At 39.2% G+C, this 21,454-nt stretch overlaps 1 protein-coding gene across 3 annotated transcripts in view; it reads left to right on the top strand.

The window, feature by feature from the left end:
* Positions 1 to 1,358: 1,358 nt before the first annotated feature.
* PEX5L (peroxisomal biogenesis factor 5 like) overlaps positions 1,359 to 21,454 on the top strand; it is a 102,529-nt gene continuing 82,433 nt past the window's right edge. Inside the window, exon 1 of one of the 3 annotated variants that reach the window (XM_068692425.1) lies at positions 1,359 to 1,885. In XM_068692425.1, coding sequence (XP_068548526.1) covers positions 1,865 to 1,885 — 21 coding nt within the window. In that variant the 5' untranslated portion in view covers positions 1,359 to 1,864. The remainder of the gene's footprint in view (positions 1,886 to 21,454) is intronic. The other 2 variants (XM_068692423.1, XM_068692424.1) reach the window with 2 other exon arrangements.

Below are 21,454 nucleotides of genomic sequence, written 5' to 3'. Positions count from 1 at the left end.
ATTTCACAGTAAAGTATGCCTAACATGTATGGACAATGCCAAAGAAGTATTTTAAGCTCATCAGCTCTTAACTGAGGTTCTCAAAGTAACTTAAGGAATGTAGGCAAAAAAAAATAGTTCATTTTGTATTTCTATTTGTCACCAATATGTGGCTAAACTCTTAAACTGCTCTGAAAATCACAGTGAGTTGGATGCATATTCATTGGATGTAAGAAGACAACTGTCACTTTTACTACCTAAAAGATAAAAAGCCCAAGTTTAAGTGAAAGAAAAAAATTAACAGCTAGATTTTGGTGGTGCCATCACTGACAACTTTACCGACTCATGTTCTGCAGCCCCCCTCTTTTTACTGAATAGGAACACTTCAAAGAGGCATATTCAGTTAGCTAAAATGAGGTCTGTGATGATACAAATGTTCAGGGATGAGAAATCTGTTTTGCATTGCTCTAGTACTGGAACATGCTTGAGGTTGGACTGCTCTGGTCAGCCCATAAAGTTTTGTGTAGTTTAACAGTAAAACTTGAGAGCTCAGAGCCAAGAAATTATGCAATATAGCAAATGGGAGGCACAGGATGCTTCCTGTACTACTGAACATAGATACACTAGGCGGGACATTAATTCACAGTGAAGCAAAACCTTCAGCAGATCAGAAGTTTAAGGTTTGAGTGGGGAAGGCTGGATCCAAGACAACGCAGGTGGCACCTGCAGGACTTCACAGGCCTGTTGTGCCCATTACAAGGTGAGAATTTTGCATGCCCGGGCCATTACCCAATTGCTTTCTATTCTGGTGGTATCTTTAGTAAGCACAGAAAAACATTGCCATGCACTTGACATAGGTTTAGCTGCCTTCTTTTTGTCTTTGTATTTTGCAATAGCGTCAGGCTGGAACACGAGCATCCGGATGTTCTGCGTGGAGCACACGGGGTCACCTTTACCTTCCCTACGTGGCGCTCGGTGCAGGGCCTGGCCCCAGCACACCAGCAGCAGCCTCCAGTGCTAATAGGAACATAAATTCGTCCCTTGCATCCCTCGGGCTCGGGGCTGCTGAAGTTTCCCGGCGGCACCGGCGGGCAGCCGCCTCCAGCCCGGTCGCAGCCGCAGCAGCGGGGCGCAGCCTCCTGCCAGGCAAGGCAGCAAAACTCGGGAGGCTCCGTGCGCCGGCTCCGGCTTTCCCCGTGCTCTGCCTCCAGCCCGCTCCGATTTATTTGTATTTTCACCATCCCCACGCTCTTTTAGTTTATTTCTTTAATTGCTGCAGCGGAAGCCATCAGGCCCCAGCGGGGCCGCGTTTCCCCGGCCTCCCGGCGGCCCCGATGCTCGGGGGGGGGGGCTCCGCACGGCCCCGACTTGCGGCGCTCCCCCTGCGGCCGGGGGGGAGGCGGCGGCGGCGGGACGAGGCTGGGCTCCGCTGGGCTCCTCCCGGCTCCTCCCGACCCGACCCGGCCCCGCTCGGCTCCTCCCGGCCCGGCCCCGCTCCGCCCCGCGGCGCTCCCCGCCCGGCGGCCCCGCAGCCGCCGCCGCCTCGGGCCGCGCCGCCTCCCCCCAGCACCGGGCGCGGGGACAGCTCCGGGGCGGCTCCGCGTTAAAGGGCGGCGGAGCGGGGAGAGCCCGGGAGAGAGGCAGGAGGGAGAGGAGAAGAGAGGAGGGGAGGAGGCGGCCCGCAGCGCTGGGTGACGGAGAAGAGGGAAGGGAGCTTCCAGGACAAAGTGGAGCTTTGGCAAAAATAGCTCTTTCCAGGGTTAGGCTTTTTTTTTTTTTTTCTTTTTTTTTTTCCCCTTCTTCTTTCAGCCGAGCGCGCCCCGGGGGAAGTGCCCCCATCGCAGCGGACACCCGAGCTGTCGGCCTGAGGGGCACCTGAAGCAGAATGTACCAGGGACACATGCAGGTAAGAGGCTGCAAGCAGGCTGGAGAGCAGCAGCCCTCGGAACGGGCTCCCCCGAAACGGGCTCCCGGGAAGTTTCCGCGGGCTGAGCAGGGGAGATGGCACCTGGGCACCGTGCAACAAGTGAAGGGGTGCAGCACCAGCGGGGCACTCCGAGCCGGGGCTGGAGGGGCTAGCTCTGTGCAAGGGGGAGGACGGAAAAGGGGCTCTGTCAACTTTGTAACTAGGTGAAGTTTGGTGGGTATTTATCCGTTTATTGTGCCTGCTTGTTCAAACAGATTCAAGGGAGCATTCCAGGGCAAACAGTGTTATGGCATGCTTTAAGTGACACATGTCTCTTGCCATCTTCTTGATGCATCTCTTCCTGTATGTCAAGTGAAGGACAAACAATAAGGGAAAAGACATAGCACTTGCTTTGCAAAATCTGCAAAGATTTCATGTCACACTGAAGCCGTTGATTTGCACAATGTGTTGTGCTTTAAGGTGATGGATTTCTATTCTGCCCTCCCAACATGGGATGAGAATTGATTTTGCTAAGCCCTGGAATGACTTTGTAGAATGAATTTCAAGCACATGTCCAAGTGACTTCAACGTTTCAGGTAGAAATCTTGCCTCCTGATCCTACTGAACCACACCACCACAGCAGAAAATGCCTTTCCCTGACAAAAACATACCCATGCCTTGGACGTGATGGCTTTAACCTTGACTCCCGCTCTCCTTCACGTGGCTCTTCCTTGGAAAGCCAAATCTATTTTGAAGGAGGGAATGCCAAAGTGGAGTAAAGGTTTGCACGGATCTCCCAAATGCGTTTCTTTGCTTTGGGACCCACTCTGGCTTTGTGTTCATTGCCAGGAGTGATCAGATGCTTTTATCACGTACAGTGGCACCAGTCCGGCATGTGGCGTGTGTTAGTACTAAGGCTGTTTACAGGGAAACTGCAGTTCTAGCAAGTGTGAGCTGACCACTTCTCTTTGGTGAGATTCTGCAGAGCATTTAAAAATCTGCTGAATGGTCATCAGGGAAATTAAACTGAAATCAATGCCAAACACAGGATTGTGTACAAAATACGTGAGTGAAGTGAGGACTCTGATTCAGCAGTCTCTGCTTTCCAGAGCTGAATGATACCAGTTACTCTTTCATGTTTGTGTTATCTGATCTCAACAATGATAAATACTGTGTCATAATATTGCTTGTCAGAGAGAGCAAACAGGTTTTAACAAGAAATGGAATCAGTGGAAGGAGATACTACTATTACATGCTACTATTTATGATAAGATTAAAGGATGCAGTGTTTTATGGTGAAGAAAACAGTCCTGTAACTGATGTTAATTAATTGGATATTGGCAAATGTGTATTTATACCCTTAAGAAAGCAGAAGTTCTTTGCTATGGCTAATACATCGCAAGGTTTCAACAAGCACACACCACTTTTTAAAAGGCAATGTAATGGAATATTGAGGGTGCTGGCAACATTGTAAATTTTCTGAGTCATTAAAAGGCTGAAATCCAATTTGCAATAGAAAAACAGGTTAAAACATACAAATATATTATGACCGATGTCCTTTAATTTTTTTCTTTCAAAATATGTTTGTTTATCTAGCTCAAATGTAATTAAATGCTATCCAAATTCACTTTAAAAGTTTGCTGAATTTAAATACTATTTGTATTCAGTACGCTCGCCTGCTAAAAATGAAAACCCACCTGAGTGCATCAGCCAAACTTGTTAATGTATTTCTGCCCTGACAGGAAGCATTAACAGTCTTCAGGCACCTAAATAAAGCCTAAAGCATTAGGAAAGGTTCTCATGTTTACTATATCCTTAATTAGAGCCTTTAAGTGAGTCAAAGACAATAAAGAGCTAATTATATCGCAATGAAATTATGCATGTTAATATTTATTAAGCCACGTTAGAACACAAACTACTGTAGCTACCACACGCACACAGTGTCAAACCACACGCTAACAAAAGCACAGGCACATCCTAAGCATTACAGGTCTGTTCTTAACATCTCCCAGGACTTTTTGTAAGACTTCTTTGTACTAACTTAAGGGAAAAGTATTTGAAATTACCTGCCGATCTAAAATAAGGTAAACTATAAAACTATTCAAACCTGCGTGGATTAAGCTAGGCACCTGAGTCACTACCTGGACTCTTTGTTTTCAAAGACCCCGACCACTCGCAGCTTTCGCTGCTTTCAAGTGAAATTGGTGTCTTGAGGTAGACCCTAACTGGGCACCCAGGCATCTAATTTATGCATCCAAATTAAAAATGTGCCAACATGTAATGCCTAATCCTACTGTTTTTAAGGCAGAAGTTCTCCTGAACTTAGAGAGATCAAATGGGGGATCTGGTTTAGAATGCCAGTCATGGTTTCCCGTATTGCCAATGCTCTGTTTTCAGAAGTAAAAGTAAAATCTGCAGAAATGATTCCTCAATCTAATTACTTTTAAAGATGTTTACAAAGCCAATGTTTTATTAATAACCTGCTGTAGCTCAGCTAATTCTTCAAAATCTTCTGAAAGGTGAGAACATTAGCAACTCTAACAATGTCATGAACATAATTACGCAAACAGAGAATTTACCTATCTCAAATAGGCAGCAGGCATTATGAGCTTCAGTGGGGGAATTTCTAAGCTCAATGAATTCTGCAGAGTGCATGAAATACACTTTGTATTTATACACCACTGAAGTCACCTGAAGTGAAGGCACTTAAAGTTCTTTACTGCATCAGACCATAATATGTGTATTTCCTATACATTTTTAGCTTACAGTACTTTTTTTTTTTTCCTGAATCCCAGAAAATGTCTTGGTTTATTCCAAACACCTAGGTTTAGATTTCCCTCTTACTACTTTATAAACAAAACTTCACAACACAAAAATACTGGAGAGGTCCTAAGCAAAAATCCCAAAGACAGAATAAAATGTAAAAGGAAGGCATGTTGCCGGTTCAGCCACAGCCTTTATATTGCCAGGTATACTTGTGTGCTGCATGCCTTCACATAAACTGCTAGGAGGAAAACAAAGTGGCTTTCTCCAGAGCCAGCATCACAAACAGGAACAGGATGCAGAGCAGCACAGCACCACAGGAGCTCTCTCAGAGCTATTTCACTATCACAGCAATCATAAGCGTTCGGTTTCGCCATACTATTTACCAACCTGTTTGGTTTACATGTCTGAAGCCTGAGCCTTTACGGCGGGGCTATTACATGAGAAAGAAAACTTGAGATGAGTGGTGCTGGCCGCTCACCTCTGAGCACAACCTTCAGTTACGTCAGCAGCCCTACTTAGAGCAGCAAGCGCTGCCAACACCAGGCCTGAGGGCTGCAGGAGCACACCCAGGGCACACGTCAGGTCCCAGGCAGTTCTAGGGGCTCTGTGTCTGTTTTGGGATTACACAGGTATGGCAAAGAGTCTCAACGCTATTCTGTCCAGGTGAAGGAGAGGTGTTTCTCTCTCAGGACAGCGTGTGCTGTTTCCCATCGTCCTCAAGGAAACAGTAGCAGGCCAGATGGAAGCAGAACATAAGCTGAGTTCATCCCACAGTTACTGTTCTAAAACGTCTATCATTTTAACAACCAACAATAAGCCTTTTTAAAGTTTTCACAGTATATCATGGACCTGGTATCAGTCCCTCCCCTTGACTTTCATGACAGTTCTGTAAATGGGCAGAGGCTAAATGACAATCACAGAACGGGCAGCAGCATTCAGCTTCTGAGGGCATTCAGAATAAATGCTTTCAAAACTCTGCTGTGATGCTGTATATAGCCAGCTTTCTCCAACACAAATGCTTGAACAGAAGAGGTGCTTTGCCAAATGTTGGCATGAGATTTTATGTGTGGCAGTGTTATGTTTGGAAACGGCTTAATTTACACAAAGGAGAAATTTTGACCACACATGGCTACACGAGTTCCTTTGGCACTTTGTCACACAAACTGGCTTATTAGTCATGATGCCTTGGCCAAGTTCCAAATCAGATAGCTGCTCCTAAACTTTTAATTGAACAGCCGATCAACTTCATGCCCTTAAGTGTTGTGTTGTGTGCTGTCCTGATATTTAACATTCTACCATTGGCATTTTGCATTTAGATGACATGATCCATATCAATTCACATTTCAGTAAGATCTCATTCTTCAAGCCCAAACATAAATGGCTGCAGTGAGTCTACAGAAAGCATAGCTATGTACACATGGAAATTCTTGCAAGATCAAACCTCAAGGGCTTTACATGTTTTACTGGGCCTGAAAAGTGTTGCTAAATATTTTAGAAGTTATAAAAAATATTTTTGCACTGATTTCCCAACACTTAAGGCTTGACTGGGAGTAGTGAAGCAGAATTGTCGCAGGATTATCTGCTGATGTAAGTCCTATCTTTGCTTATTTAGTAACCTATTAAAAATACTCTAGTAGTGTTGGTTACACTGCTACTGAAAATAAATAAAACCCAAGCTATTCATCAATTATGATTACAAAAATGGAATCGCTCAGCTATGCATTTTGTACATGAATAAAGCAGCCCATAAAAAATATAGGCAACATAAAATTGAATTCAATGCTAAATTGAATCTTTGTTCAGCTGTTAAGATCAACAGAAACTTAATAACTTTAAACTACAAAATTCTAAAAATCTGGACACATTGCTGGAATGCTAACTGACCCCCGGTGATATTGATGAATCATAACTCCCAGCCTTACTGAAATTCCATTATGATAAACAGATAAATTTTCATTATTACAAGCTGTTTCTAAAAGTACTCACAATGCCAGGGCAGTGTTTATGGTGGTATGTTTTCCATTTTGTTTTGATATTGTTCAATTATTCACTAGCAGCTTTTCGAGTCTTGAAGAGCAGATTATGAACTGCTTATAAATGAAACAAGCTAAAAATAATGAGCTAGTTTCCATTGAATGGAGTTTGTTCAAAAAAAGAAAGGTGATAAACTGTTTTTGGCTAAGAGACATGCTGAAACTATTCAAATTATGCGCAATGCCGGTATAGATAAGCGCTCCATGAAGGCAGTCATACAAGAATCTTGCAGAAAATCTTGCAAAAGGCTCAGGAACTCTTGGCACCCAGTGCATTTTTGCTCATGTAAATTAAGAGGAACTCTTTCTATCTAAACAGGGAGACAGCACTCTGTTCTGGAATTAAATCCATTCAAAACAAGGAAAACCAACAGTCCCAAGCAATGTCACTTAGAATTATAGAATATCCCAAGTTGGGAGGCACCCACAAGGTTCATCGAGTCCAACTCCTGGCTCCACACAGGACCACCATAAAATCAGACCCTTTGCCTGAGAGTGTTGTCCAAACTCTTCTTGAACTCTGGCAGACTCAGTGCCGGGACCACTGCCCCGGGGAGCCTGTCCCAGTGCCCGACCACCCTCTTGGTGAAGAATCTTATCCTAACCCCCAGCCTGAGCCTCCCCAGTCACAGCTCCATGCTGTTCTCTCGGGTTCTATTTATTTATGTAAATGTTAGTCTATTTCCAATATATAACCTTCACAAAAGAGGCACTGTTTACTTTAGAAATCATGATGTATTTTTTTAAATTACCACTGCTGCCATAATTTATGATAGCACAATGCAGAGGCTAGGTTTTTAAACTAGACATCCAGAACCCCAGCTTTTTTTTTTTTTTTTTAGTACTGATTTCAAACATCCTAAAATGCACCTGTCCAACTACTAAAGACAAGGTCTGATAATCAATTACTAAACACTTCAGCTGTGTGAAGACTTACAATGATTTTTCTGGAACAGTTCGGACAAAATTACTCACATGCTAATTTTTTAGGATAAAGCTTTAAGCTTTTATAACTTAAACCCCAGTCCATTAATGCAGTTTTAACTTTATATGCACAGATATTGTTCTGATGTACGTTGGTATCAACACTTCATAAATCAACACTGACTGCTGTTATGCAACTGAGAGTCAGCCTGTCCAAGGTCTGCGTTAGCATGTGTGTGGATAAATATATTTGCTTTCCATACACTATTTTAGCAAGAGTCTATTTTGATTACTTAGCCTTATACTTGTTTGAAAGCATAAGCTTACACATGTTTGAAAACTAATTAATTTAACGGGGCCCACTCTTAATAGAGCAGAGAGAGGAAAAAGAATGAAAAGGCAGATCAAGTCTTAGAATGGAAGTGTGTAGATGAAACTGCTATGCAAAGGAAGGAGGCCAAAAAGCTGGAAAGAAAGGTCACAAGCTAGAGTATGAAATACCCAAATAGGACAAGGTGTATGAAAGCATAGGATAAATAAGCTATACAGAAATATAGAGTTTTCTTTAGGAAATACAGACTCATAAACATTCACAATCAGAAAATAGTTCATAATTTATAAAAAAAAAAAAAACAACATAATAATCCTGTTTTTAAACAAGCTGAAACTGCAGAAGCTTTAAAAAAGGGTTTTGATGTCTAAAACAGGTCTGTTTCAAACCATCCAATTTAATTAGCTACCCCTTCTGCAATAGTTAGAAATGAAAATGGTAAAAACATCAGAATATTACTTAGAATGAATGTGACAGGCTTGTTTTTCTTACATACCCAGAACAAGAAGTATCAACTAGTTGTTTGTATTGCAGAAGGTAAATTTGCACAGTCTGTTTCAGAAATAGTCAATGTCACAAAAACATCCACCTTCCAAATCAGGTGTCATAACACATCAAGGAGGAGATGACTCTCTATAGTTATGCATTTTCATCATTGCCCAATAACATTACTAATAAAACACCTAAGGATCACAAAGTCTATATTCAGCAAATTCTTCTACCAGCCTACAATTATTATGAGCAGTGTAATATTCTGTTCCTTTCTTCTCAGGCTTTTGAAGTTCTGAGTCATTGGTACACGAGTTTCACTTCCAACGGTTTATTTGCGAATAAGTTAATTAAGTTAAAGTCTAAAACATTAAGATTTGAAACGTATTGTACTGAATGGAAAAAAAAGCATGTCTCATCAGATCATCTAGCTCCATCAACAGAGAACACAAACCAAAGTTTAAACTTAGCCCCTGAATTTGACTTTTTCCAAGGGTGGCAGTTAGTCATCATGTCTTGGTACTACCGCACTTCCTCCCAGACAGTTTTGATTAGACTTCACTCAGGCTGGCATAATTGGTGTAAGCCCTGGGTTTCCTTCTTCTGCCTCTCCACAGCCTATCAAGGCAGTCAGATAGATACGCCAGTGTTTTTCTTCTCTCATTTCATCCAATTTGCTCATTTTCTCCTCCCTACCCAGGTTCAAAGGCCTTCTCAATTTTTTTTTTTGCCTGTTGCTACCGTAATTTCATATCAATCCCTTAAAAGTCTATTGTCTTAATAAGGATATTGAATATTATACAAGTTACATGAATACAAATATCTTTGGACAGCATTTTTCAATCAGCATACAAAATAATAGCAATGCATTTAGAATCTGTCAGTGTAATAACAAAAGCATATGTGATAAAGAAAGCACTGTGCAATGAATTCAGACAAACAATCTTTCTTGATTACATTAAGACTTTGTCTTCTGTTATAAGAGACATAAAAGAAATTCAGATACACTCAGCCACTGCCATTTAGAAACAACAGCTTGAGAATGTTTTTTGGCATGCATTTATTTTAGGATCAGTCACATTATTTCCTTGTATTTTTACCTTAGATTGATAATTTGGCTTTATAGGCTAGTTTATAAAAGCAGAAAGAAAATTTTAAAATTTCCCTTACCACTCACGTTATTATCTAGCTGAAGAAGTGAAGTGCACAGTGTGACCAACATTTGAGCCCCCTGTATCTTTATTTACATAAGTAAAAGTAAGAGGAAATTATACTGATGTAAATAAGAAAATAATTGGCTCCCAAGCCCTTTTCACATTAATCCCTGTCTTCCTAATGTCGCCAGTCAGGTCCCAAAGTTACAGCATCAACTAGAGATTATAGCATGTCCTGTACAGGGACAGAAAAGCTGTTACTAATTGCAATTTCTAATCCAACATTTTCTAACTGGTACTTGTTTTGAGATAAAGGTTCAGGAACTCTTGCTGTTCTTTTAAAGTCAATTGAGAGGTAATGTTTGCCTGTTTAAGCCTTCCCTGGACTGTAAGAGAGCTGTTTCTCAAGAAGTAACGCTGAATTTACTGAAGTAATTAGGTTCATTGAATTCACTAAGGTCAAGTTTCCTAACCTAAGTACAGGAATAAGCAAAGTTATAATAAATATAGGTGTTTTGAGTATTTGTGTTAGTTAAAATTGATAGAAAACATCACATTTTAATGTGATGATAATCTGCCAGAGCTCTGTAAAATCCAGGGGAGGATTCCCTAATAAGAAGTTCTGAAAAAAAGCCAGCACTTGTTATTTTACACAAAAGAACAGATTATTATTATTTATGAAAGGTGGGAGGATGGTCTCGGTCTTCACTGAGGTGTTGGACACTATTGTCATACATATGATTAATGAAATAGTAAAGCATAGCTCAACATGTGTCTCATCAAAATGACAAGTTATTTCTGCTGTCATTCACTGAGGTTTTGCAGGAAAGATAATTTTCCAGTTAAAGGGTTCAGATGTAGATGAAGTATTTTATCTTTTTCTATCTGCTACTCAACACTCCTTCCAAGAACCAGGATGAAAAAGAAACAAGCCAAAACAACCTTGTCAAAGTAAGAATGGCATTAGGTTTGATTAGAGTCTTGGTAAAGAAAATAAAGCAGGAAAATTATGATTCACAACAGAAAAAAAGGCAAAAGAATGGAAATTAGGAAGTGCCATTATTGTTCTGAACAGTTGAAAACATTGCTAATATTACCACTGTACTTAATCCAGGTAACGTACACAGTGTGGTGGGAACTATAAAATGAAAAGGGATGCATAAACTCGCCTGACCCTCTGCAACTACCACAACCAAGGAGTCTGAATCATTAGAAAAATAGCTGGACACTACAGAGAAATAGTGAAAGAACAGTCATCCCTACAGCACTCAAAATAAAAGACACGCTGCTCAGAAAATACAGCAAGTCTAAGGTGTTACTTGTATTATGAACCTGGATCCCAAGAAAGCATGGGGAAAAAAATCAATATTTAAAATGTTAAGAATAAGTATAGAACACACAAGGAACGGAGAGAAAGTGCTCCTCCAAGACAAAAATAATAAGTACAAGCTGCCTAAAGTAAAGCTTAGTTAGACCTCATTGAAACTTTATTAAAATCAACTGTTGAAAGTTTTTCAGTTATATGATTAAGAACAACAACAAAAAACAACAAACAAACAGTACTCAAAACTGGCATCCATATAACCTAATTAATGGCCCAACACCAAAAAGATTATGAGGGTATAGTTCCTGCTGTTATTAGCAGCATGTGAAGCAAGAGCTCAAGCAGAAGTACACAATATAAACTCTGACCCAAACTGCTGGTGGAACTGGTATATGGAACTGAACACTTGGTAGCAAATATTTAACAGTGTAGTTATGAATCCAGATATGGTGCCATATGACAGGGCAATAGAAAATGTGTCAAGATTTAAAATAGGGTAATAAAAATAATAATCACGGAATCACAGAATCAGGCAACTAACGGCCCAGATACCCAAATGGCTGTCCGTAATCTGCAAGGTTTTAGGTATAGACTTTAAGGGAGAAGAAGATTAAACAAACATACACAGTAAAACGAAAAAGATGCTATTTGAATTTACCAACAGAAGATAATGCCAAACCGACGTAACATTTTGTTGTCATAACTGGCTTTTTGGGCAAAGGAAATGTAACTGACTTTGATTTCTATGGTCTTTGGTAAGCATTTGCTATAGTGCCTCAAAAGACGTTATTAGTGAAGATGGAGGAAGTGAGGAATAATAGCAAAATCACAGAGAGGGCAGTTAACTTGTTCACAAGAACCAGAAAAATACAGCATTAAAGGAAGGACAGTTTCTCAAAGAAAGTTTATTGATGAAGATCTTTATGGATGAGTTCTAGAAGTGATGTCTGATGTTTTCATCCATAAACCTACTGATGAAACACCAGTATTGGGAATCATCATCAGTACCGGTGAATATTAGGTCACTACACAGAGGGAACTATGTGAACTTCAGGTGGAAACAATACAAATGCGATGATATTTAACAGCACAATATGCAGCTAATCATCAGTAACAAAAATAAAATAAAAATAAAAATCTACCCTAAGCTGTAAAATATAATTTAGAAATTATTAAGATAGACTTGCATATACAAGATGGCCATAAGCCATTAATATACCCATAAAAACACAAGTGAAGTTTTAGTTTTAAAAGAGCTTTTTTTCCCAGAAGAGTCAGAAAAATGTCAATGCCAGTTTACAATGTCACTAGCAAATTTTCAGCTGAGTGTCTTGTAAAGCTCTGGCCAAGAAGGAAACAGGTCCAAAGAAGGATGGATGATCAAGAAGAAGGGAAAGTCTTATGAGAAGAGACCAAAAGATTTTGGCTTATTTTGTTGAGTGAAATGATGGCTCAGCAGGAGCATAATCACAGCATGTAAATGCATCAAGAAGATAAACACCAGATACGGAGAACCTAAATTAGCTAAGGACAAAACTGGCACACGAACAAATCGATATTAACCGTCTGTGAATAAATTCAGGTTAGAAATTAGAAAGTTTCTGATCATTAGACCAATCAAGATTTCCAATAGCCTTCCAACTGGAATAGTGGAGGCAAAAAAAAAAATACTAATTACTTTAAAGATGAAACAATCAATTTCTGAAAGACTTTTTATGACATGCTGCCTATGACTGCAGAAGACAAACTCTATAACCTAATAATATCCTCCTTGTCTTCTGAAATTTCTCCAACTTCAGCAGAAATGGACCTTGACTCATGCAGAGCAAAACCAAAATCTTCAACTGCAAGAGGCCAAAAGTCTTCCCATTGTGGATGAGGAGGGCTTGATTGTTTTCACTGATCCTGTAACCTCCTACTGACAGAACAAGACAGGAGCTGACAAATTAGTCTCACTTCTCCCATTGCCCTACTCCAAAATGTCACAGACCTGAGCTCTATGCTTGGAATACTCTCTCCTAGTTTCCCTACTGAGTCTCCCACTCAGCTGAACTGATAGTTTTGCTGTGTGTAAAATCTTAATAATCAGAGGAAGTGTGTTTCCTTCCCCCATACAGCTAAACTCAATGGTTTGTACTAGAAACACTGAAGCTTTTCCACATTTTATATTCATGTTCCAGCAAGCAGGCACTGAGGGTTTGAAATCACCAGCTGTGTTAACATGGTGTAACAGTAAGTTTAAATCTATTTTAATAACAGCCAAAGTGTGTATGCATGAGGATATAACCATAATCCATCAGGATCAGTAGAGGTATTTCCAGCTTCTTTTTCTCTCCTGAGCTCCAAAACCAAACGTGATGGTCACTATTTAGAGTATAACGCCCTTAAAGAAGAGAACAGAGTACTTGTCTTTGCAGTCCTTCTCGGGAAAGTCTACTGAGCTCACTTTGAGCTGTTCTCTTTGAACTGATCATAAAACCATGTTTTAAAATCAGTTCCATGTCCCTTCTGATAGATTGAGTGAAAAGAAAAAAGAAAAAAACAAAACAAAACAAAACAAAAATTTCTAGGTTAATTCAGATTCATAAAATTACTTCAGAATCTAATCGTGGGGGTTCCTGTCACCCTTCAGATCACAGTGGCTGTGATTTGCATCCCTCCATCTATCTGGCAGATGGATGTCCGTGAACGCTCTCCATCACAACTTGAGAACAGCCTTGCAGCTCTTGGTTGCTAGCAGTTGCTGTGCTGCAGCTTACTGAGCATCACTCTGCTTCTCACATTTCAGAATTTCAGGAGTCATGCCAGCAAAAAGTTTCCAAATATGTGAGATTACTGGATAATGGCTAGATATGCAATAGAAATGCAAAAGCATATTGCTAAATTTACTCAGCAAAGAAATAGGATGGTTATTTCATGAGTTAACTACTTTTTCCTGCCAGTAAACATTAAATGAACTCTTATTTCCAAATTATTTTTAGTAGTATTTGTTATAACACTGGACCAGGTGCTGATAAACTAGATAAGTAAACCTCATATGTGTTAGTGGAAAAACAATTTTATAGTTGTCAAAGAGTAACAAAATTTCACTGCCCTTTTTCTCATATAGTCACAGACAAATATCAGAAATAAAGTTTCAGATAAAATTTCCAAGCTATTGACTCAGCCTCATTAATCACTACAGAAACAACAGTACATGCTGATTGCTGCAGGTATATTGTGTGTATTTGTTAAGCTACAAATGTGCTAACTTTATGTGATGGTACTGATGAAACTATTTACTATTACAATGACAACTATTCCTCCTTGCACACAAACTAGCTCAACTCCTGTCCCATGTAAGCATCATTCACAGAATTAGGGAACAGAAGTGTTGCTATTGAAGTGGCCAACCAGACACAGACCAGAAAGACTAAATACACAAAGTTTATCACATGGCTGAAATGCGTGCCCATGGTGTGCCCACTGAACAATTACCATTAGCTGAAGATCTGTAAATATGGGAATAGTCCGTTTTTCTACTGACTTTTGCAAAGTTCTGTTCAGAAGGAAATAAGGTGGCTTACACTAATATATGTCTAAACAATAAATTGTTTTCCAACTAGCCATCTCATCTGAGTTGAATGCCTTTTGATATATCGCTGCCAACAGGTGTTCTCTGATGTCCAATCTTGCTTGCTAGATCATCATTTCTAAAAATTAAAATCCTTGTTAGGATTTCAGCAGATAGGAAAGCATCACTTTGCCTGCATAATCTTTGGACAGTGGTCAGCAGGGAGTGCAAAAGAAACACATACCCTCAGCTACAGGTGGAGAATTAGCACAGCTGCTTTTTCACTGTGATATAGCAGACAATTTTTTTTTTTTTTGAAGCCAGTGAGATGATGGCTGGACCATTCTGACTTCAACCAAGAATTACAGAATTACAGACGTACCTATCAAAGACCTGCAAATACCTTGCAGAATACTCTGATAAATTTGCTATTCAGAGACAATTATGCTTTTGTATTTTTCATGTTTTTTTTTGTTTTGTTTTGTTTTTTTGTTTTTTTTTTTGTTTGTTTGTTTTTGTTTTAATATATGTAGTAGGACTTCTTGACAGGCAATAGGATCACTCCTTAAGAGTTCATCTACACTTGTTGTTTTTTTTTTCCCTCAGATAATAAAATCAATTCCATAAAAGACAAAATAAATATATTATAGGCATACATAGAATAAAATCTGCTAATACTTACAGGTTCCCACTAAATAATAGGAAAAATAGCCATGTAAGATATCTGGTTACCATTTGTTTCGCTCCAGTTTCAGTTTGGGACATTAGAATTTGTGTTTATGGGCAATAAAATAATTTCTGAAATTTGAGAAGCATAATTTCAAACCAGGAAATTTGTCACAGACTTCTGTCTTCTGTCACTTTACTACTGGTACAGGATCACGGCACCATGCACTAATACTGCCAGATTTCTTTAAAAAGATGCTATTCTGCCCTGTCCACTGAAATCCTGGTTCCAGTAAAATCAATGAAAATGATACCATTTACTCCAGTGCAATCAGGATTTTATTTAGAATCTTTCACAGTAGGAAAAATTGTTTTGTCTCAAAGTAGTTTTAAAAAGGATATCTTCATTTTGTGAATGCTGAGAAATAACATACCTAAGTAGGCTAAATTCCACTTTGGGGATTTATACTTGTTTACACTCCATCGGTAAGTGGTACATTATGTACTTTCTGCATAAATAGATGAAGGATTAAAATACCTATTTTAAAATCTGAAGGGTTTTAAATATGATCTACTCTATGAAAGAGGCAGGTTCCATTACTTTTAGGTCATTTTCCCCCAATAGGTTACATGAGAAAAGCACTCCACCTCTGTTAAGCAGTCTTTTGTGAAACTGTCGTTTACTGATTGGATTTTAAAAAGGCAACCCTTGACTCTGATTTGGGGAAAAAACAGAGAAGTTTCAAGACTTCGCATAACCAGCTGGGTGTGGGAACCACACACAGGGCCTGCCCTGCCTGACAGCTCAGTCTGGGGGAAAGGCACCAGGTAGGACCCTTACAGCAGCTCAAGTTGGCTTTTCCAGCAAAGCTGAAGTTCTCCCAAGTCCACATGTGCCAGGTCTTGAGTCCTTCACTGGAGTTGCTCTGGATCTTGTTGGTTACAAACCATTAACATTGGGACCAACTCCAAGTGCGTTGTGTTTTGTTTTGGTTTTAGTTTTAATGCAAGTTCTGTCCTGCAACTTTCTGGATCCATGGGCATAAAGCAGTAACCTCCCGTGGTTACAGCACTGCTACAGAGGGACTGGTTAAGCTCTTGCTTTGCCATTGCCACAGATTTTCTTTATGAACTTGGATGAGGCACTTACAGTCTTTGTGCCTCTGTTCTCCATCAGTAGGACAGGAATAAAAACACTTCTGTCCTCTAGATGTATTAAAAGATATAGAAGAAAAGATAATAAAATAATTCCTATAAGCAGGATAACACCATGAGCCCAGCCTTGATTTGCACTGATCAGTTTGCTGCACAGGGGCACGCTAGCCACTGATTCAGTCTTCAGGAGCAAGCCAACATTGCTTATAAAAACTTCCCAGTTTCGATTACGCTTCTTTTTATTTAAACTGTGTGAGGTGTAGGCTCCTGCTTGTCAAATCCCTGACCAGTTCTCAAAAGGAAGATCATCAACCTCTCAAAGAAAGTGTAAAAGGAAAGATAGTTGGATCTCAGTTCCCTTGCTTAGAATTCTTGTTTAGGAGGAGGAGGGAGCCCTATTCACCTCATACAGCACGCTCCTTTTAGAGCTATTACCTTAACGATCATGCCAAAAATTGTCTGCAGTGAATTTTAGAAATGAAAAATAGAATAAAATCAGATAGAGATCTTAAGATGAATGGAACGGATCAGTGCCAGTTGCTGAGCTATACTCCCGGAGACCCTTTTAGTTCAAGGGATGGCAGATGTAATTAGAAGAGAACCTGATGCAAGGTATTAGAAATAGCAGCTAAACAGCATATACCATGGATCAATATTGAGAAGCTATTTAGCAATAAAAGAAAAATTTCATTTTCACCAAATGCTAAAATACAAAACATGCTGAAAACATCCAGAAACCATTAAACCCAATCATTTTAAGAGAAAGCTGCATCGTTTTTTTTATTATTATTATTATATTTTATTTTTTTTTAGTAAGAAAGAAAGAACAGAGGGCACTGCTGCTGGCTAGGTATTTGTTAATTTTTCATGTGAATTTATTGCATATGTAAGTGATTGAATTAGTAGCACTGACAGGAACCCAGGCACGGTAAAAGCTTCCTGATACTGACACAGCACTGCTCAAGCCGTACAGTCCTGACCATTAGCAATACCGCTGTCGAAGCCCTGAGCCTTTCTCTCGAGCAGAGGCTGCAGAGCACACTGGACTGGACTGAGCAAGGTATTGTTTCTGCGATGCGAATTTGCAGACGTCCATAACAGAGGCTAGCATGAGACCACTACACTTTTTTAGATCAATGACCTCATTTGGACTCTGATGCCAGGCTCCAGGGAAGAAAGGCCAGTGCAAGCTAATAACATGCTACCAAAATATTGCAAGGTAAGTTTTGGGGGGGAAATGTTAAAAGGGTTTTGTATTTTGCGATAAAGAGACTAAATGCAAACAGTCAGCTGCATAAAAGATACAAGGGAGAGAAAGTGGACTGATTTCCCACCGTTGAGAAAAGCAGGGCATTTCCAGACACTCAGAGGCTGGAAATCCTGGAGCGAAATCCTGATCTTCCAGTACATCACCGAGAGATAGATTCCTTCAGAACAGTGTGGCTTTAAGAGCTAACTAGGGAGATGTAAATTGCATGTCTACTAATTTAAGCATGCAAGTCTACTGCCAAATATTGCCATCTAAAAGGAATATAGGTATCATGGCTGCTATGAAGCCCCTGGGGAGGCTCGTAACCTTTGGGAGCCCTTCCCTCCCTCCCTGCAATGTATTAACCTTTTGGCCACGTCACCGCGTGGATCTACGTAAAGAAATCGTACACACAGACACTCATAGCTGGGGAGTGGTAGAAACAAAACCATGCAAAACACATGATGCAGGATGTTGTGTGGATTCAGTATGAAATCTTACATCCAAGAATAGACAAAAATATTTTAAAAATAAATTTCAGATACATTATGAATGTGTGGAGGGGCAGCCACAGCGAAACATTTCACTGCTGTCTTATAAACTTTATTCCTGTAGGGTCAGATTGTGACAACTAATAAGAATGAAATATGACATTTTTCTAAGAGTAATACTGCTGGATTTAATGGTGCTACTAATGGAGTAAGATTTTCCTTGGAGTAAGGGTGCCATAAAGCAGCCCTCAGCCACCGCTTCCTGTTTACTTCTTGCGGTTTATTCTCTAGAGGAAATGTATTTCTTTCACTTGAAACTTCTGCTTGTTACCCAAAAAAAACCATTGCTTATTATTTTTCTTTTTCACACCATTCATCCACATGGAAAGCGTTTCTTTCTAAGTTAATCATTTCACATGTAGAGGAGCAAAAGAACTATTGTTTTCTGATTAACAGAGGGGTAGAGCTTCTCTTAACATGCTCTTTCTCAGTAGGTCCAGATGGTCTCTTCTTAAATTTAATTTAGATATCATTTATAATTCATTTGAACAATTTTAGTCACTTAGTAAAGTTACTTCAATATTTTCCTTTTTATTGAAAGTTATTGCATTGCTGCAAGCAAGGTATTTGGTCTGATGAATTTCTACATGGTTCATCCCAAAGGAGAGACTACAAAACACAAAAGACCCCCAGATTAAATTGCGATCCAATTTAACAAGAGCTGTAAGGGAAATGAGGAATAGTTACTCTAGAAACTCAATGTCAAAGTAACATGAAAAATGAAGTTGATCATCCAGAAATTTTAATGAGTTTAAGCTTTCTCCAAAAGACAAATATTACCCAAGTAACTACAAACAAAAGTAGGTAGAAGCTCCTGTTAAATGACAAGACTGAACCAATGACAAGATTCATGAGCTGGAATTAAGATATAAGTTATATATAAAAATATACACTAAGGTGCACAATTAGAGGTAAAACTAACAAATGTTTTTGACAATTGAAATTACAAGAAAATGGGTTCTAATCCATGGGCAGATTTTAAGGCTAGAAGGATCCATTTATTGTCATCTCCTATGAACTGTAACCCAATACAGGCTGATGAACTTCACACACTTAATCTGAGAGATCATAGTTTGAATTGAGAACATATATTCTGGAAAAGCATCTAGTTTAACATTAAAGACTAAAGTGATGGGAAATTGTTCAAGTTATTCCATTACTAATTCTTCAGAGTATTCCTAGGGAGTATCAGCAACATGTTATAACAGTTCTTTCATACACATACAGAATACATTAGAACTTATTTTACAAGAATAAAGAAGACTTTTGTTTGTTTGTTTTTTGTTTGTTTTTAGTATTCTCAGAAAAGATGAATTATAATGAAAATGTTTTAAATTGTATTTATAGGCATGGATAGCACACCTAACTCAGTCAGGAGCAGTGTAAAGATGGACATGAAAGAATGAGTTAAAAGTCTCTATCTTCTCATTGCCAACACAGCATTTCAGTTCACTTACAGTGGACAAAAGTGGCAGTTGGAGGAGCTGGAGGAAGAACCCTCCAGGCAGCAGCGTGCTCTTGCTATATATGGCACAAAATCATCTTACAGTGTAAAAGTTTCCATTGCCTTTGGAGGGACCGGGACTTCACCTCTAGTCTTGGGGAAGGAAATTATGATAAACTTTCATAAAAAGGCTGGGTCAAGCAAAAGAAAGGCTGCTTTGTAGAGCAAACTTAAAACTTATTTGTGTATATATGTCAGGAGTGTGTTTTCTTGTATATTATGGTAAGCAAAATAGTGTACCTACTCTTAGGCAGTTTAATCATACATCTATTTTAGAATGTTCTTGGAAGTTCAGTAAGAGAACTTTTTACAGTCCAGTTAACAAAATAGGGAGTGACAGTCTCTAAAACTGAAATCTGAAATCACTTCCTACTAAGAATAATCTAGACAAGACTACAAATAAAGAACTCCTCTTTTCCTTATACACAGAAAGGAAACAAAGTTATTCACCAGTTGGGGAAAAAAAAAAAAAAAAAAAAAAGGGTTTGTATTCACACAGAATGATTAAAGGATAAAAAAAGACAAAGGTGTCTGAACTTATCAGTAAAAGAAATAGGTTCACATATGTTCTGATTTTGCTAAGAATGATCAATATTTAAAGACATTAAACAGACTACAGTTGGAGACAATCCTCTTACAGAGAGTATTGGAGAAGTCAAGACCAGAGTAAAGCTGAAAGTAGGCATTGCATTGATTCTGGTAAATCAATATTACAAAAAACACAATTTAGAAGAGCAACTACGTTGATTTGACTAACAATCTCTTATTTCCCTGTAACTTATTTTTTCTGATAACCAAAGCAATGCTGCCAGCAGTTACAACATTAAGTCTATTCCATGCTTTTCAATTATTTTCACTGGATGCATTTCTGTCCTGTTCATTCCATGAAGGTATTAATTATATTAATTCATTTCTCCCAATCTTTTTAGGTGTATGGTAGTAATTTCCGTGTAACTGATACCAAAATAGAGTGCACTGATTTGGAAATGTATTGTGTACAAGGAGGTTAGAAATGCAGTGACCTTATCTGCAAAATACTTTACTAAGTGTTTGAACATTTACCTGAACTACTCAGTCAGGAGACACTAAATTACAGCAGCTATATATTTTGGAATTGATGACATCTTACTTTTTTTTTTTTTTTTTTTAGTTACAGAAACTATTCATTATTAACTCAAACCACAATACATCTACCGTATATATATTTACTGCTGGATTAAGATTGAAGGGATGTTGTTGCTATTTCCTCATGACAAGTAGAAGGCAACAAATCCCTCTATAGGGACTAAGTAGCTAAATCAACTTGTTTACAAAGCAAAGCCTACTTAGTTTATTTAGAACAGTCTCAGCAGACCCAAGGTAGTGCAATGAGAATCTCTACCTGGATCCTGGATGCTGTCAGATTTACGTCACTAAGACAGCTCCTTACCTTGAATTCCTAACATTTTGACCAATTATTTTTTCTCTCCTAAGTATTTAATTTATCCAGCAGCAAAAAGTTGATACTTAATAATTCACCAACAATATTATCTGCCTGTACCTTTCCCTTGCAGCTGTATTTACTCAAAACAAAGCTATTCAAATAAGCCTTAATCAAGACATATCATGCTACCACGCTGTGTTTGTACAAACCCACTTAGTCCTCTTCAGCTGGGAGCATCAGTAGTGAATCCTCAGACCAACAAGCAGCAGGGCAAAGTGGCACGAGGCAGCCCTGGCAGCCACAGCAGCCCTCCCACAGCAGCCACCCCTGTGCTACCAAAATGTGGCCAGTAATACCCAGTGCCCACAGCTGGATCCATGCTCAAGTCTTTGTCCTGCACTGCAGTCACTGAGAGCTGGTGACTCCAACTGCATGTCACAGCCAGCA

The sequence above is a fragment of the Anas acuta genome, chromosome 9 (genome assembly GCF_963932015.1).
Source record: "Anas acuta chromosome 9, bAnaAcu1.1, whole genome shotgun sequence".
NCBI classification, from domain to species: domain Eukaryota; kingdom Metazoa; phylum Chordata; class Aves; order Anseriformes; family Anatidae; genus Anas; species Anas acuta.
The sequence above is the reverse complement of the archived record's forward strand: the minus strand, read 5'-3'. Positions and strand labels throughout refer to the sequence as shown.